Here is a 17445-nt window from a genome sequence, read left to right as displayed (position 1 = left end):
TTGCTGCTGACTCTGCCCTAGCTTTCCGGGACATCTTGTAAGCGTTGCAGGCACAGACTTTGAAATGCACATCAGAGACTCAGTCTTGCGATACGCGATAGCCAGAGCAGCTGCCGGACAGGCTGACGTCCTCTCTGCCTGCAGTCAGTGTTTGGTGCTTCAGAGGAAAGCACCTTCGGAAGATGAGTTTGTACCATCTTACAGACATCTCCCCTCATTCCTAGTTTTTAGTGATTTGCTGAGCTTCAGACCACATACACTGTGAAACAATCCCTTTCTGTGGTATTTCTTAGCGAAAATACCTCTGGATGCTGCATGTCGCTGAATCTTGATAAATTCCTGTCACTGGAAGGAGAGGGCCTGCTTGGTGTCGTTCTGCAGCGCCTGTTGAAGTGTCAGGGGCCTGCGAAGCACCTCGCCTCCTGCAGAATCCATTGTCTGAAATTGCTGAAAATTGGAGACAAACTCAGGCACCGATGGTGGGACCCGTTTGGCAAAATGCAGTGACTTCATCTGAGTTACTCCGAGCTCCCTTGGGACCTCATGGAGTGAGTTGCTGTAGGATGTGACTGCTGATCCAAAACTAGGTCAGGTGAATCGAAGTGGCGGTCCCTGGACCATGCAGGGAGCTTAGCATCTTGGTCAGAAGTAGATCTGTCTGTCACAGATTTGCCACAGCTACAACCACCCCACACAAGTGTGGCCACCTTTGCTATGTTTTGCCTAGTTTCTCCTTTTGTGGTGCTGGTGTCTCAGCGTGCCCTTGCTAGGGCAGCAGGGACCTCTGTATTTGTAGAGCGCTCTGTGATCCCCTGGTGAAAGCCAGTGCAAGAACAAAGTTATTAAAGCGTGAATTTACATTCCTGAGCTGAAATGAAAAAGACTTTATCCAACTTGCTCAAGAACGTGTCACACCTCTGATTATTCTCGTCTGCTGGGGAATTCCCTTGGGGTTTTTGAGATCCACCCCTGTGAGGAATTGAGGAGCGAGTTCCCTGGCACCGAGCTGGACAGGAGTGCCGCCTGCTGGCTCCGGCTCCAGCCAGGGGCAAGGACGGTGCAGCCGATGGACCCGGAGCTCGTCCCTTCCCCGAGACTGTGCCCCTGGCTTGGCCAGCGCCTGCTCCTCCTTCCTATGAGGACTCCGGAGCCAGCCCCGCTAGCACAAGCAATTACTTTAATAGCGTGAGGTATTAAATTGAAGACCATCACAAACAGCTCCTGAGATAAATCTGATGTTAACCCTGGAGCACGCTTGAGAAGCTTTGGTGCGCTGGGAGTCTCGGAAGAGGTCGGAGGCTTTGGCCCTTGTGTGGTTGATAGATAACACCGGGCTAACTCTGGACACAGGTTTTCCCTGGAGGCCAATTCTCCTCTTCCCTCCCCTACTCCATTTAACACCGCCCATCTTTTCTGCAGCACTGGCCAATTGATCCCTTTTCTCTTGTCCTCTTTTCCCACCTTGTTAGTCCTGAGCACTGCAATCTGACAGGACTGACTCTCTTGCCTGGGAGTTTTGGTTATCCAAATCCTTGATCCTGGGAGGTCTGACGGCTCCCTCTGAGCCAAAATCAACAGCTCGGACTGTGCCGGGAGCTCGGTGCCGCGAGTGGCTGGCAGCAGGCAGCCGCACGCTGGGGCAGACCAGCACAGCTCGCTCCTGGGGGAGGCTGTGGTGCAAGAGGCTGGGCTGACTCGGGACTGATTCAGGCTGACCTAAAATTGAGGACTGTGCATAACTACTGCCCAACTGAGCCTTTGGGCCTGTCTCTCTTTGGTTTCCAGGTCACACGAGGAGGTGCGGGTTGAAGAGGAGCTTCAGCAGATCAGTGTTGAGCTGGAGCCCAAGTGTGACGTTGAGATTGTACCTCCTGAAGAAGATGACAAAGAGTGAGTGTTTTGGAACGTTGGGCAGCTTTGCAGAGCTCTACCCGGTGTCATTTCGTCTGTGGCAGCTTGTGCTGGAGGCTGACTTTGCAGGGCACCAGCTTTCCTGGACAGAGAGGGACAGTTCAGTGAAGCTGAGCGCTGTTACTTCTGCCCTGACCTGATCTTTCTGGATGTGACAGCGGAGCATCTTCAGCTCCTCTGTAACAAATCATACACTCTTGCTTGCTCCTTTTCTGATCGCAGTGACTAGACTCTCGTTTCTCCCCCACTCCAGAGAGGCGGCTTCTTCAGCCTGTGCCATTGTAACGTCCACAGCTACGATAGAGGTGGAGACAGCCAGCCAGGCCTCCGAACCAGCCAGCCAGGCCTCGGATGAAGATGACGTGCCAGTCACAGACATATACTTTGTAAGATACCTTCTCCGCCTGGCCCGGGAGGGGTGTGATGGGAAAGGTTGGACGAGGCTGTAAAGTCTCGGTTTCAGGCAGTCGGGTGCAGGGCAGTGTCTTCCCCATGCGGTCTTTGCGTTGAGCTTAGATCTTAACGCTGGATGGGTTTTTGAGTGCAGGGAACTGGATTAACCCTTGGAGAACTCAAAACAGCATTTAGTGGTGCTAAAATGGGTGGCACTGCCGCTGTGGATGTAGCTGTAGGTGTGCTGCTGTACTTCCAGGCTGAAGGGCTTATCTAGGCCAGCGTGTTCACTCCGGGACGAGCCAAGGTGAATGTAGGTGCAACTGAGAGGCTCTTCCTTCCTCAGCCAGAGAGCCCGGCTGCTTTCGTGACCACAAACGTGCCGCAGTGGCCTAGAGCCAGAAGGGGGGAGGTGGTTGCAGTGGGGCTGACCTTGGGCTCTGGTGAACTCTGGCTTTTCCTTTCCCTGCAGGCAGATGCATTAGGTGATGCAGTGAAAATCTAGCGCTGAGACAGGGAGTAAGTGAGGTGGTTGCTGGTTGGCAGCGGAGTGCCGTGGAGCCGGGCGCTGTGTTCCTCAGTCAGCTCTCGCAATGTCTGAGCAGCTTCTGCAGACCAGAGAAGAGTTTTTAGCAACATGTACCTGCCCCGTGGATTCCCAGAGCAGAGCCGAGGGTCTGACCCGTGAGAGCTCTCCCCCATGCCTGGGCACTGGAATTTTCTCATTAAAAGATGTGCCCAGCTCCTCCCTGCTCCGACTCGTTGCTGTGGGTTATGTGGCGATGGAGATGAGCTGAGCCCTTGTGATGAGCTCCTTCAGGCTAACCTAAAAATGGCAACGTTTGCCTTTCCCTGTGCTTGCGTGACTCTGCTGCAGAGCTGCTCACTCGTTGCCGAGTCATTCCGAGGCTTGTGGGAGCTGTGGAAGGAATCAGCTCCATTTTAAAAGCTTGTCTGTTTGGGTTTTTATGCATGCTGTTCAAAATGCAAACAGCTCCCTCTAACACTGGCTGCTCTTTCTTTGCCTGTGGATGGCAGCTGCGTGCAAGCTGCCTGCAGAAACCGCCTGCTCCACCGGCAAGTGTCTTCTGGCAACGGTCAGCTCCTCTTCCTCCCTGTCCTTGCGCATATGGAATCCCCCCAGCTTGAGGGGCACCTCTCTATCCGGAGGAAACCATCTGTGTGCAGCGTGTGCTCACAGAGAGCGTGACTGACTGCTCATCAGCATTTCATACTTCATCTAAGTCCTTGAGTTTTGCATTAAATGTGTGTCGTGTGCTGTGGAGTGTTTCTCACTGCTGGGATGAAGGGAAAAGCTGATTTGGGTTCCCACGGGCACTCTCCTTGGAAAACCACTTAAGCTGGAGCTCAAGTGAGGCTGCACCAGAGCGCAGCGGGGCTTGGACCTGTGCTCCGGGGGCGATGGTCAGTGAAGGGATGCTGTGTGCAGAGGATGAGTTGTCAAGTCCCAGGGGACTGTGATCTGATATTTGGAAGTCTGCTCCTGAAAGGAGAGCACTTTATCCTCCTGTTCGCCCACAGGGGAATAAAGTGCAGAGATTGTGGCAGGGCATGGGCACTGCTCTTCCCACGCACGGCTTTCCTGCCCGCTGATCCGTTCAGGCCTGGAGTTGCCCAACCCCTTGTTTTTTTGCTTTCTCTTTCATCCTCTCTTTCACATCATCCTTTTTTTCCTCTGTTTCCTTTCTCATTTCACTTGCCCTGGGGCCATCCAGTTCACAGATGGGAGGTACTGGATTTACTCTCCCCACCAGCGCAGACTCCGAACCACCTCGCTTTCCTCTGGGATTGTAAGTGAACATGCTAGCGCGTAGGGGAGCAGAGCCGCAGCTTTGAAACACTGGGGCCAGCACTCCATTTCCCTTGGATGCTGTGGCTCTGTATTGTGTGGCCATTAGAAGCCAGGCCAGCAGAAACCGGGGAAGCGTATTGAAATCACACAAATAGATGTCCCTGTAGGATCTTGCAGAAGCACGTGCTCTGCCCTGCTTTTCGGCAGGCTGGTGACACAGCTCCTGCCGTGGGATGGGCTGCAGTGTCACCCAGCCCTTGGACAAACTTGCAAGCACCAGACCTGGCCAGAGAGGCACCTGAGCCTTTGTAGGTAATGTTGGGCTCGGCTCCCTTGGCCCAGGAAGCCAGACAGGGTTCTAAAGAGACCATGAAGATGTTTCGAAGCTGCTAAAAATCCAGTTGCAAATACAACCTTTTAGGCTTGGGGCTGGTCATCTTTCTGGTGGCCGGGATGGTGAGTAGCTCATAAAGCCAAATGAGTTAGGAGTTGCTGGGTTAGGTATGGTTTCTGCTCTCCAGCCCTTCTCAACATCACCGATGCGCTGCCTCCTCACTGCAGGTTTTCTGTGGCGGTGAGGGTTTTCCCTTCCTTTCTGAACGATGCAGGGAGGCAGTTGAGCATTTAGGGGCTGAATCCAGAGCTCAGACTGCCCTGGGTTTTAGTATTTAGTATATATTAGTAGTTATATATATAATTATAATATTATTTATTATATATTAGTAGCTTGAGCTTTGGGAGAGCTGCTGTCCTCGGAGGGTAACGGCAGTGCTGTCAGAGCCCTGGCACAAGCATTTGCATAGCGTGGTCCTCCCAGCACCTGCCTCGTTGGTACCAGGCAGGGGAGCAGTGGAGAGGGCATCGGGCAGGGTGCGTGGGGAAGCAGGGGCAGTAACGTGCTTGGCTGATGGCACGAGGAAAGTGCTGCACCTACGTGGGCAACCGGGCAACCCCTCCCAGCAGCTCCTCCTGCCCCCTCGCCTGGGTTTGGCTGCCCCAGCACCGGGAGGGTTAAGCCCACGCACCGGATGCTCCTTTATCTCCCCGCTGGGTTTGCAGCTCCCTGCATGCCTCTGAGCTCCTAAAAGGCTCTGAAAGAGGCTGGCTGGAGCGTGCGGTTCAGTCAGGATGGATGAAAAACAGGATGTGGGGCAGGCTTTTTGCAGTGTTGAGCTTTGCTGCGCCTCCAGCGGAGCCCTGTAAGAAGCTCCAGGCAAGGGTTTCTCTTCCTTCCTTCCTCCCAGCGGTCTCTGCTAAGGTAGCTGCAATTATTGATGGGGTTCAGCATGTGGAGCCCAGTGCTTCAAAGCTCCTCTGGCTTCTTGTAGTTTCTCGTACATCGTAGACTGTTACACTTGGTTCTGGGGCTGGGAACCCCCCAGGCTTCTTCCAAGTACCCAGTTCCATTTCTCTTCCTTTGCAAACCCCGGCCTGAGTCAAAGGGGGCAGTTTCCTCTCTCTGGGAGCACCTCTGGAGCCAAAAGAGCCCGTTTGCAGTGGAAGTGGGTCCCCCCTGGGAACACTGGAAGCAGACACCAGCCCTTGAATCTGCCTGGGCTTCTCTGTGCTGTGTCGGCAGCAGAAGCTGTTCTGTCACGCCGATGCGCAGTGCTGTGATAACCGGCTCCCTTGACGCGCGTCCCCTTCCCCCTCGTTCTTTCCAAGATCCAGTTGTGTTTTGCCTCCTTTTTGTTGTACTTGTTCCCATCACCCCACTGTCTCCAAGACTCTCAGCGATAACTGTTTCCCTTTCTGTGGCCACCATCCACCATGGTCTAACCCAGCCATCTGCTGCCTTGCTTGGCCTGCAGGGAAGGGGGAAGGCACAGCAAACCAGGTCAGGTTTCACTGTAAAAGCCCTCCTGGCCACCAGAGATCCCAGCCTGTAGCATGCAGAGGGCTCAGGAAACGGGGGTTGAGAGCTGGGAGTGCGTAGCAGGAACCGAGAGCTCTGTCACTGCCCTTAGGTAAGTCACTTCCCACGATTCTCAGTTTCTCTGGAGCCAGGGTGATGCTATGGCAGGGAGCTGAGGTTTCCCTGGCATCTCAAAAGCTCTCAAAATCTGTCCCTGCAAGAGGAGAGGTTGTGCCGTTCTCACTTGCAGCTGGAGCAGGGTCCAGCGGCAGCCGCTGGCGGGCTGTCCCGTGTCCCAGCTGGTAGGGAGCAGGTATGTACTGAGGATGAGGAAGGCTCCCCTGCGGAGAGCTGGCACTGAGCTCAGTTCTCTCCCTCCAGGTGGACAGCTGTTCTTACTGTATTGTTTCCTACTCTTTTTATTTTCTCCTTTTATTTTTTCCTCTTCTCTCCTTCGCTCCCCGCTCTGCTGCTGCTCTCCTTGCATTCTCCCCGCCGTCTCTGGCCACTCTGGCAGCCGACAGACGAGAGGAGTTGGGTTTACTCCCCGCTCCACTATAGCGCTCAACTCCACTCTGTCTCCGATGAGGAGAGCGATACAGTAAGTGTACGAGAAACGTGTGCCGGGTGCCCGGTGGGTTGAGGTCGGAGCTTGCGCTCCCCCCGCAAGGTCGGCTTGCAGAGGGAGCCGCTGTGGCCTCTGCACAGCATGGGGCTCTTGCATGGCTGCGGCAGAGCCCTGCTGCATCTCGGATCAGCTCTGTGGCAGCAGGCGAGATCTCCTGCGCTGGCAGAGACCCGGTCTGCTCAGCAAGGGTTGTGGCTTGTTCCGAATCGTTTGGTGCAGTGAAAGCTTTGGGGAGCTGAAGTTCTCCGGTCGTGGTGTCGTTACTGGAGGACGCGTAACAAACAGCCTTCTCTCTTCACACTCGGCTTGATTCCGGGGAGTTGGCTGGGCTCAGACCATGCTGAACGCGGCGGGGCTGCTTGGGTGTTGACTCTCTTTTCTCTGCCTCTTGCAGTAATCTCTATGCAGACACAGAAGCCCCAGAGAGCAGCGATTCCCTCTGCAGGTCGATGTGTTCCCTTTTCGTTGATGCAGCCGTTCCAGTGGGATGGGGAAGAGCTTGCTGACACCAGTATTGCTGCACTGCAGGATCCCGGGCACTGCATTTCAGAACGGAGCAAAACTATAACCGTGTATTTCTACTTATCCCAGACGTGGGCAGCAAAGAAACCACCCACTCACCCGCAGCTCCCAACGGAGACATCCAGCTGGGTGTAGAGAATCCTGGGTAGTAACACAGTGTTTTCCAGACGTGCACTACCGTAGCTACCTATCCATGTGTGATACTGTGAACCTTTTTAATTTTTTAATCATGTATTTATTTCTTTTATCTTTGCACAGAGACAGCACAAATGTGCTTTTTTTAAACGTTTAGTTTACTGCACTTTTTTTTTGTTGTTGTTGTCATATATTTGTGCATCAGAAAGGAGTGTGAGACCTCACTGGAGAATTGGTAGGAGCACGTTGCTGGGGAGGGCAGGGACCGGAGTGGCTTCGTTTGAGGCAGCGGCGTGGTCTAACCAACTGATGGAGTCAGGAGGTTTAAGGCTGTCCAGACTCTGCCACGGTTTTGCCGAGTGACCTAAGGCAAGTCACTTAACCACTCTGTGCCTCGGTTTCCCCCGTGCTAATGGGTGTACAGTACCCACTTCCGTTAAAGCACTTAAACCCTGGGATGAAAGGTGCTATGTAAATGCAATGTATTAAAGGCCATTGAATAGAATTGCTCCCATGTTACAGTAGTCCAAAGTAGCCATGCCAATTTACTTGGATTCAAAAATCGCTAGTGACTTTTCTCGATCTGTAACACTGTGCGGGGGAAGCAAACGATTCCTGGCAACAGTGATGTGGTCACCTCTGCTCTCCTCCGGACATCGCGATGGGTTCTGCCTTCACCACGTGCTGCACTGCTGCGTCACCCCGTCCTTCCGTGCTTGGAGTCCACGCTTCGTCTTACCGGCTGCCGCACCGCCACCTGCTCCGGACACACGGGCACGGACAGATGAGAACTGTGCACCTCCAGGGACCAGCCGCGCTGGAGTGCGAGTTCCCCGGTCTGCCCGGCCCCAGGTGTGGCTTGTCCGGACACTGCATCCTACTGGAGCCACTTAGCACCTCGCATGCTCATGGGTGTATCCGACCGCCCGGTCCTCGGGGGTCACGAACATTGGGTTCACACGTATCCTCCATACCTCAGGGCAGTCAGGGAGGCACGTGCACGTCCGCACACACTGGAGGCAGAAACAGAAGCCTGGCTCTGCCACCGAATTGTGCCAGGCGGTGTTGTGCTCACGGACTCTGTTGGACAAAAAGCTGGGTGACTGGGATGTTGCCTGTGGTAACATCCACGATTGGAAATCGCTGCTTCGGATGTCTGAGTTTGCTTTTTGAGGGCTGCAGGCTTTAGGCGAGAGGATTTGGTGTCGCGGGGTAGTGTTCAGACTAGGCTCATCCATCTGTCAGCAGGACCCACACCATGGCATTGTCCTGAACCCCAGCAATCCCATCCTCATCTCCCAGAGAGAAGAAAGGAAATCCTTTAGACCAGAGGGAGCCAGGTCTTATTCACGGGCTTTATGAGCCTCACTTGAGAAAGAGGGTTCAAATCTCTTTATTCTAATTACAATCTTCAGGCTGTCCTTGGGATTCCTTGTAGGGAAGCGGGACCCTTCTCTTGGGGCTCAGTCCCCCCCAGTCTGTCTTCACAGCAGCACTCGGGCCGGGTTAATCCAGGTCCCAGAAGGTAACTGGGCTGGTTACCTCTGCAATGTGCTGAACTTGGTGAGGATCCTCATGAATTGACGTTTTCTTGCCTACAAGTACAGGACCCAGACTTCGCCTTGCCCGCAGATGCTGAAGGCTGTAAGGTGTGCTTCTCTCGAGAGCACAGGCTGGGGATCTTGCAAGCTGCTGCCATCAGATGTATCCATGTATTTACCAAAAAATCTATCAAAAGTCTTTCAAGAAACTCTTCCCTTGTCAGCTCATTTGCCCAGCTGGTAGCATTGCTCCATGACCGCCCCTGCAGTAGGCTGGGAAACGGCTCCTAACCCACCCCATCTGCTTGTGCCAGTCCCGCCCGGGCTCCGCAGGGGTGCTACGGGGGGCTCGGCGGTTTGGCGGAGGGCAGACGGGAGGAATGCCATCCCTACGGACTAACCTGCCTCTGGGCTGAAAGCAAGAGGCTTCAAAATGCTAAAAATTCAGCCTTTGTTTTTCTCCTCCAGAAGCGGGATGCCATGTGTAGAGAGGCCAGAGGGAGGCACGTCCCTTCTGCGTCTTCAGATGTTGCTCTTGGGTGCTGCGCTGGAGGAACGTAGCTCTGGGGGGGGGCTCGGGGGGTCGGGCTCAGGACCACCTCGTCCGTGGGCTGGGGGGTTTAGCCTCGTCGGGACTTTCCAGCCAACTGAAATCGAGCATCTTGTTTAAGATGGTTTAAGCATCATTGATGGAGACTTTATTCCTTCTCCTCCTTTTGGGGGTGTCTAAAGCTGCTTAGCCTCTGTGCAGGGAGCATCTGAGCCCCACCTTCCTGGAGAATCTCCGTGAATGAACTTTGCAAGCTGGAGCTGCGCTTGGTCCCAAGAGATGGGGGGAAACCCAGACCTTTTGCAGCATGTTCATTCCAAGCATCGTCTTTCCTCAAGCAGTCGGGCTTTTTGAGACAATCCTTGTGCAGTTCTGTAGTGCTGAGCCCTTTGGCGCGAGCGGGTCTGGACAGGGAGGGTTGGTCCTGCGAGACGACGTGCAAAGGGCTTAGAGCAGCTTTGTCAACGTGAGGGGACAGGAGGAACCTTTGGCGAGGTGCTGATCTGAAATGGAAACGGCCCCTTTCCAGGCTCTCGCACGCTCCCTGCCGTGTCACCCGCTGTCCAGTTAGCTGGGCGCTGGAGAACCGCTCAGCCTCCGCTTCCCGTGGGGGCTGAAAGGACCTTGGAGTTTAACGTTCGCTCTTAGCCCGCCTCTGCACTGCGCTGCAGCGCGAGAGCGTCGGGGAGCTCTGGAGCACTTCCCAAGCGCTGTCACTGCCGCCTTTGCCGGACGTGCGGAGTCGGAGGGGGGCAGGACGAGGTCTTGCCCACAGGAAAGAGCATCAGCCCTTTTTTGGGGAAGAGAACCCGTCCTTGGTCCGAATGTCCCTCCAGCTGTCCTTCCAGCTCATCCGGGACCCGAGTTGCCTCTGTTTTCTCTGTCAGGGCTCTCTGGTGACCCAGCAGCTCGCTGGCGGGTGCTGTCCCTGCTGTAACCCCCCTGCTCTCTCCATCGTTAAAAAGAGGCACCGTGTTTCTTCTGATCTTCCCAGATTTGAGCAGAGCAGCCCTGCCAGACGGCCGGTTCCCGCATAGCTCTGTTTGCCACCGCTCTCCTTCATCCCCATCGTCCCAGCTGGGACCCTCAGCTCTGCCGACATGCCCTGCGCATTGCCTGGTGCTGAGGCCGCCGGTGAGCTTTCGGCTCGGGCTCTTGCCAAACTGCAGGTGGCTGCTGCCTGCCAGGGATGGATTTGGTGAGAGAAAACTGGCGTCTCTCTCTCTATGCCTGCCGTCAAGCTCCTGGAAAGGCTCTGCCCTTTGCAGGCAGGCGTAGGGCAGAGGTGTGGGGCAAACCAAGGAGCCGGTGGAGGGAGGCTCGGCCACGAGTGCCCAAATCGCAGTTTGGGAAGTTTTTTAGCAAAGCCGGAGCGCTCGAAGGTCTCAGGACAGGGCTGGCACAGGCACAGCAGCGTTTGCATGGGCTCCATCGCCCCGGGTCCTCACTGGGCTCCCGAAGCACGGCCTGGCCCGGCGTTCCCCCTCCTCTCGTTCCCAGCCATGTCCTGCTCCAGCTCTTTCTGAAAAGGAGAAGGCGAAAGCCACGGCTCAGGCGTACCGGATCATGTCTGATTTTTCTTTCTGTTGATGTCTACATTAGACCCAAGGATGTTCTATTGGATGTTCATATTCCCATTTTCCGTGTCCGCTCTGTGCGTGCACCATGTAACGAATGTATGTAAGTAGGGGGGCGCGGGGGGCTGGCGGCCCAAATGTGATGCCAACCCGTGGGTGTTGTCATGTTTCTCTTCTTTTCTTTTGGGGGGGGGGGGGGGGGGTTAAGTCAGGAGCGCTTTTTTTCTTTTTCTTGGTTGTTTTGAGGGTTTTTTCCCCCCTCCCTCTTCGGGGGGACCTTTTTTTCCAGAGAACTGTAAATTGATGCTATCTGTCCTCGGCTCTGTGATAAAGCATTCTGTAGTCTGTGCTGTGCTCACTCCGGACGGCTCTGCCTCCTCCATCCTGCGCTCGCGGCCGGGCCTCGCCTCCTTTTTGGGGATAAAAAGGAAGAAAAAAAGGGGGAAGAAAAAAAAAAAAAAAAGGGGACGGGAGGAGGGGGCGGGCGCGGGGCGGCCGAGCTCCGCCTCCGCCGGGGCCTCGCCGCGGAGCTGCCCCGCCGGCGCCGGGCTGGGGCTCGGGGCGGCCCTGCGCTGCCGGAGGCCCCCGGGGCGGAGCCGCAGCCGCAGCCGGGGCCCATGGGCTCGGGGTCGCGCAGCCCGGCCCGGCGGCGGCGGTCGCGCTCGCCGCGGCGGGAGCGGGGCCGGGAGCGCTCCGGGAGCCGGGAGAGGCGGCGGCGGCGCAGCCGGAGCCGGAGCCGGAGCCGGAGCCGGAGCCGGAGCCGGAGCCGGAGCGGGGGACGCCGCCGGGAGCCGAGCTCGGGGTGAGCGGGGGCCGGGCCCGCAGCGGCTGGGCCTCGCCTGAGGGGGGACCGGGCCCGGTGGAGCGGGGAGCCGGGCCTCGGGGTGCCGGCGCCCGGGGGGAGGCCGGCCCCGGGGAGGCCGCGGGCTCGGGCGGGCCGGACCAGGCCCCGGTGCCCGGCTGAGGCGAAGGCGCCGGGGAGAGGCCGCGGCGGGGCCGGGCCGGGCCGGGCGCCTTCCCGGGGCCGTGCGAGGGCCGCTCCGGTGCCGGGGCCCGCCGCGTCCCCTCGGCCGGGGGCGGGAGGCCCCGCCGGGCCCGGGCTGTGCCGCGGGGCGGCCCGGGCTGAGGGGCGGTTTGAAAAGCGCGGGCCGTGAGAGAGACCCGGCCCGACCGGGGCTTTGCTGGGGCACGGGGGAGCAGGCACCGCCGTGGAAGCGCGTCTGGGCCTTCCCGGCCCCGCTGGTAGCTCTGGCTGCGGCTTGGGTCGGTCCTCGCTCCGCTGGGGCGCCCGTTGTCCGACACGGAGCCAGCGACCGTCTCCCAGCTGAAACACGGCTTTTCCCCCACTCCAGCTCCGACTCTGGCGATGAGAGACAGAAATGGAAGAAGAAGAAAAGCAAAAGCAGGGACCAGCACCGTAAAAGCCAGAAGAAACACCGCTCGCGGTCCCGGGGTCGCTCCTCGAGCTCGGAGCGTGAGCGAGACAAGAGGAGAGCCCGGAGCAGAGAGCGGCGGAGCAAGAGAGATGGCTCCAAGTCTTCTGTGTCCTCCGTCAGCTCTCCCTCCCCGCCACGCTCCCGGGGCAGGGAGGAGACGGGGCAGCAGCTGAGCCTCCAGGAGCGCTTGAGGCTGAAGGAGGAGAAGAAGAAGCAAGCTGCACTGATGAAAGCCTTGGAGACGCCCGAGGAGAAACGGGCTCGCCGGCTGGCCAAGAAGGAGGCCAAGGAGAGGAAGAAGCGGGAGAAGATGGGGTGGGGAGAGGAGTACATGGGTTACACCAACACCGACAATCCCTTTGGGGACAACAACCTGCTGGGCACCTTCATCTGGAGCAAGGTGAGCTCTCCTCCGCGCCGGCGGGTTGTAGGAGGCTGCTCAAAGGAGATCGTGCCCCTGCGGCCACCGCAGGATGGGACAGAGGAGCAGCGGGGCATCAGGGGGGACCTTTGCTTGAGGTGGGAACCTCTGTAACAGTAAAAGCAGCCGCACGAGAGCAAAGCGCTGGGTGTTTCTGACGAGCTCAGTGGGGTTTTATCCCCTTTCTCCTGAAGACCAAGGTCTGTGGCCAGGGGTGTGGGACGAGGAGGTGGGTCAGGGTGCAGGAGAGGGACCCGGACCTGCTGGGAGCTGCATGCTGAGCGCTGGGCGGTGTTTACCAGTGTGTTAGTGGTTCCCAGGTCAGGTGGCCTCCCTGGGCTGAGGCTGGGTTTTGCTGAGGGGCTTCAGGAGTAGGGTTTGAGGGATTTGGGGACCTTCAAGAGGATCGGAGCTCGCTGGAGCAGTGGAAGCGGGTGGATGTGGTGGCATTTGCTGGTCGGTGAGGGGCTGTAGAGGTTTCAGGGCTTCCCTTGGCCACTCTGTTTCAGGCGCTGGAAAAGAAAGGGATCAGCCACCTGGATGAGAAGGACCTGAAGGAGAGGAACAAGCGAATCCAGGAGGACAATCGCCTGGAGCTGCAGAAGGTGGGATCAGATGTTCCCTCCCTCCCACCGTCTGACAGAGAACCCTGTGGAGAGCCCAGTTCTCCCAGTTGCTCACCTGGAAGTCCCCTTGTTCTTCTCGCTGGGGGTGTCCATGGGCTGTAGGATCGGGGGGGGCACAGCATACTGATTCTGCTGTTCTGGGGGGAGAAGATTCTTGGGGTTGAGTCCAGCTCAGGGGGAACTGAGGAGGACAAGTGCCAGGTCACGACACTGAGGCACTCGGTTGTGCCTGTGTCTCCTGTCCTCCAAAGGGCTGGCAGTGAGCAGCAAGCATCCCGGCCCCGCTGGCCCGTGCTGGCTTTTCTTCCACATGGCTCCTGGCTCCCCGGGGAGCCTCAGGCCGATCGCAGGAGCTGCAGCAGCTCAGTGAGCGGGATTACGGCTGCGTCCTCAAACGGGTGTCCTCCGTGGGTGCCCCATCCACAGCGGCCTCACGTCTCCCTCTGCCCCGAGCAGGTGAAGCAGCTGCGCCTGGAGCGGGAGCGGGAGAAGGCGATGCGTGAGCAGGAGCTGGAGATGCTGCAGCGGGAGAAAGAAGCAGAGCACTTCAAAACCTGGGAGGAGCAGGAAGATAACTTCCACCTGCAGCAGGCCAAGCTGCGGTAGGTGTGGGGCTTTGTGGGGACAGGCCCACCAGGGAGCAGAGGACGGCAGGCATCGCTCGCTGTCCCTCTCCTCTCGCCCAGGTCTAAGATCCGGATTCGGGATGGGAGGGCAAAACCCATTGACCTTCTGGCCAAGTACATCAGCGCGGAGGATGACGACCTGGCCGTGGAGATGCATGAGCCCTACACCTTCCTGAACGGCCTGACCGTCTCCGACATGGAGGATCTGGTGGAGGACATCCAGGTGCCGGCTCTGCCGCCCCCGTGCCAGGGCTGGCTGAGGGGCAGCAGCTCAGGGCTTCCCCCCCTCAGCTCTGCTTCCCTGCCCATGGTGCGGAGCAGGTGCCTGATGTCCTGCTTGTCTCCTGCCTGCAGGTTTACATGGAGCTGGAGCAAGGGAAGAACGTGGACTTCTGGAGGGACATGACCATCATCACGGAGGATGAGATAGCCAAGCTCCGCAAACTGGAGGCGTCTGGGAAAGGAGGACCGGGTAAGCGGGAGGGCAGAGCCTGGCGTGGGTGTTGAGGGGAGCAGGGGTGGTGGGTAAAACAGGGCGTAGGGTCTGCCGCGTGCGCTCAGGCTCAGAGGGGTTCTCTGGGATCTGCTGCATGGAGGCTGTAGATTTGGCAGCCATCCCCTGCTGGGGTCCATCCCTCCGCTGTCGGGTGCGCCCCAGGAGGGCCTGGGTGAAGGCAGGCGGAGTGCTCGGAGACTGACTGACCGCCGTTGTCTGTCTGTCCAGGGGAACGTCGGGATGGCGTCAACGCTTCCGTCAGCTCAGACGTGCAGTCCGTGTTCAAGGGCAAGACGTACAACCAGCTGCAAGTGCTCTACCAGGGCATCGAGAGCAAGATCCGGGCAGGAGGACCCAACCTTGACATTGGGTACTGGGAGAGCCTGCTGCAGCAGCTGAAGGCTTACATGGCTCGGGCCAGGTGAGAGCAGGGACTGTCCCCTGGGCCGGGCTGCGGAAAGGGGCAGCGCAGACTGCGCCGCGAGCAGAGCTGGGGAGGCACAAACCCGAAGTTGTTGGTGGAGGGATTTTATCCCTTTTCCGAGATGGTTGGTTCTCCCAAGAGGGGAGAAGGGCTGGACACTCAGTCCTTTCTCCAGCAGCAATGTTTGCGAGAGGGAACCAAACTGGAATGTTACAGCCCATAACTGTACAAAACCCAGCAGATTTCTACCCAATGCGGTGGGTGTCACAGCTCTGGGCAGTGTGGGCATGAGGTGGTTCCGCTGGGTGGGACCCGACGGCTCATCTCCTCTTCACAGGCTGCGAGAGCGGCACCAGGACGTGCTGCGCCAGAAGCTGTACAAGTTGAAGCAGGAGCAGGGTGTGGAGAGCGAACCGCTCTTCCCCATCATCAAGCGGGAGCCGGCCTCCCCCAGCGACAGGTACGCAGCCTTCCCTTGGGGAGCGCAGCCATCCCGGCCTCTCCTATGGGGCACCCGGGACAGAAAACGCATCCTCGTGCTCCCGTCCTTCCGTAGACAGACCTCAGGTGAGCAGAGAGCAAGGGTACCATCCCCGTCCCAGTTCTCTCTTCTCCCTTCCTTGCAGGCTGGATCCAGAGGAGAGCATTGTGGTACAGCCAGGGCCGTCCTCGGAGCCGGAGGCCGAGCAGGACGCAGAGACCAAAGGAGAGGCAGAGGGGGAAGCCGTGCTGATGGAGGAGGACCTGATCCAGCAGAGCCTGGACGACTACGACGCGGGGAAGTACAGCCCCCGGCTGCTGGGCACCAACGAGCTGCCCTTCGACGCTCACGTGCTGGAGGCCGAGGAGGATACGCATCGGCTGCTGCTTCTGCGTCAGCAGCTCCAGGTCACAGGTAGGAGCCCCGCGGGCCAGCCCTGTGCCCGCCGGCCTCGCAGCCTGCCTGGCACGGAGGGCGTGCGTGTGCTTCGGGGTGCAGGGCTGGAGGGGGACACTGCCCTCGGAAAAGGAGTGAGTAAGAGCTGGATCTGGAGCGGGGATCCAGAGCTGGCCTGGCAGAGGGATGCCCCCGGCAGCCAAGCGCGCTGCGGCCCGGATGAGAGCAGGGAGGTGGAGCTCAGACCACTGGCGTTCCCTGCGGATACAGGCATTGCGTCTTTCCCCTCTCCCAGCCACACCACCAAGCTGTTTGGGCTGCGGACAAGTGGGAAGGGTGTTTTGGATGAGTTTCCCAGCACAGCTCAGCCCCGGTGCCCACCTGGAGCCCACAGACAGCGTGCGCATCTCCGCGTCCAGCTCCGCATCCCCTGCCCAGCATCTGCTGCTCCTTCCCTCTGCGCGCCCGGGAGCAGCGTCCCCACAGCCCCGGCCTGGCTGCCACTGATGTCCCCTCTCCTCCCTACAGGTGATGCCACCGAGAGCGCCGATGACATCTTCTTCCGTAAGGCCAAGGAGGGCATGGGCGCGGACGAGGCGCAGTTCAGCGTGGAAATGCCCCTCACGGGCAAGGCTTATCTCTGGGCTGACAAGTACCGGCCCCGCAAGCCCCGCTTCTTCAACCGGGTGCACACGGGCTTCGAGTGGAACAAGTACAACCAGACCCACTACGACTTCGACAACCCTCCGCCCAAGATCGTGCAGGGCTACAAGTTCAACATCTTCTACCCCGACCTCATCGACAAGCGCTCGACGCCCGAGTACTTCCTGGAGGCCTGCCAGGACAACAAGGACTTTGCCATCCTGCGCTTCCACGCTGGGCCGCCCTACGAGGACATCGCCTTCAAGATTGTCAACCGGGAATGGGAGTATTCCCACCGCCACGGCTTCCGCTGCCAGTTTGCCAACGGGATCTTCCAGCTCTGGTTCCACTTCAAGCGTTATCGTTACCGCAGATGAGGGGCTGCTCAGCTCCCCTCCGGACCCCTGGCGCAGGGGGGTGGGCAGGGGGGGTTCGTCCCCTGTCACAGGCGCTGTCCCAGGGATGTCCCCGAGGCCTGGCCCAGCACAGGGCCTGTTCCTGAGGGTTTTCCCTGTCCTTGCTTTTATCCTGAGGGACCTGAGACTTTGGTACAAATAAATAGGGGTTGTTTAAGACGTGGCATCCTGTGCGTGGGCACCCTGCTCCTGCATGGCGTCACCAGCCAGTACCGCACTGGGCCAGCACTGGGAGCTCCCCTGCTCCTTTGGGGGCTGGGTGGTGGGGGGGTGTCCTCACCCCCACACCTCGGGGGGTCTGTCACCCCATCCCCGCCTGCCCTCAGCCCCGTGTGCTCCCATTGCCCGCTCCAGCCCCACGCCCTCCCCTTGCCTGCGCCGGTCGTCTGCAGCACGCTCCCAGCACTGGTGCCAGACCCGTCCAGCCCAGAGGCTCCCCAGCTGGAGCTGCGGTGCCCTTTGCTCCGCCTGCCTCAGTGGTCCTGCTGCCGCCGACCTCCCCGGGCCCATCGCCCTCCCGGCCAGTCCCATTTCTGGCACGTTCCCCGCGGGATCC

General features: G+C 58.7%; 2 protein-coding genes across 7 annotated transcripts in view; both read left to right on the top strand.

Moving 5' to 3' along the window:
- The window catches only part of PIP5K1C (phosphatidylinositol-4-phosphate 5-kinase type 1 gamma), a 50317-nt gene extending 39247 nt beyond the window's left edge, over positions 1-11070 (top strand). For 2 of the 5 annotated variants that reach the window (XM_082331475.1, XM_082331476.1), the window contains exons 15-17: positions 1786-1890; positions 2165-2297; positions 3343-3938. In XM_082331475.1, coding sequence (XP_082187601.1) covers positions 1786-1890; positions 2165-2297; positions 3343-3453 — 349 coding nt within the window. In that variant the 3' untranslated portion in view covers positions 3454-3938. The other 3 variants (XM_082331478.1, XM_082331479.1, XM_082331477.1) reach the window with 3 other exon arrangements.
- Positions 11071-11504: 434 nt separating this feature from the next.
- On the top strand, positions 11505-17039 carry CACTIN (cactin, spliceosome C complex subunit). Of its 2 annotated transcripts, none has more exons than XM_082330928.1 (10): positions 11505-11727; positions 12278-12761; positions 13292-13387; positions 13865-14010; positions 14095-14257; positions 14389-14506; positions 14759-14951; positions 15292-15414; positions 15557-15849; positions 16360-17039. In XM_082330928.1, the coding sequence occupies exons 1-10, from the start codon at positions 11543-11545 to the stop codon at positions 16848-16850; spliced, it is 2292 nt and encodes a 763-aa protein (XP_082187054.1). In that variant the 5' UTR covers positions 11505-11542; the 3' UTR covers positions 16851-17039. The 2 variants fall into 2 exon arrangements, with proteins under 2 accessions (XP_082187054.1, XP_082187055.1); XM_082330929.1 differs by having other exon boundaries at positions 11506-11727; positions 15581-15849.
- The last annotated feature ends 406 nt before the right edge of the window (positions 17040-17445 follow it).

Source organism: Platalea leucorodia (assembly GCF_965183815.1).
Source record: "Platalea leucorodia genome assembly, chromosome: 21".
Classification (NCBI taxonomy): domain Eukaryota; kingdom Metazoa; phylum Chordata; class Aves; order Pelecaniformes; family Threskiornithidae; genus Platalea; species Platalea leucorodia.
Note: the sequence above shows the minus strand (reverse complement) of the source record. Positions and strands in the feature narration are given on the sequence as shown.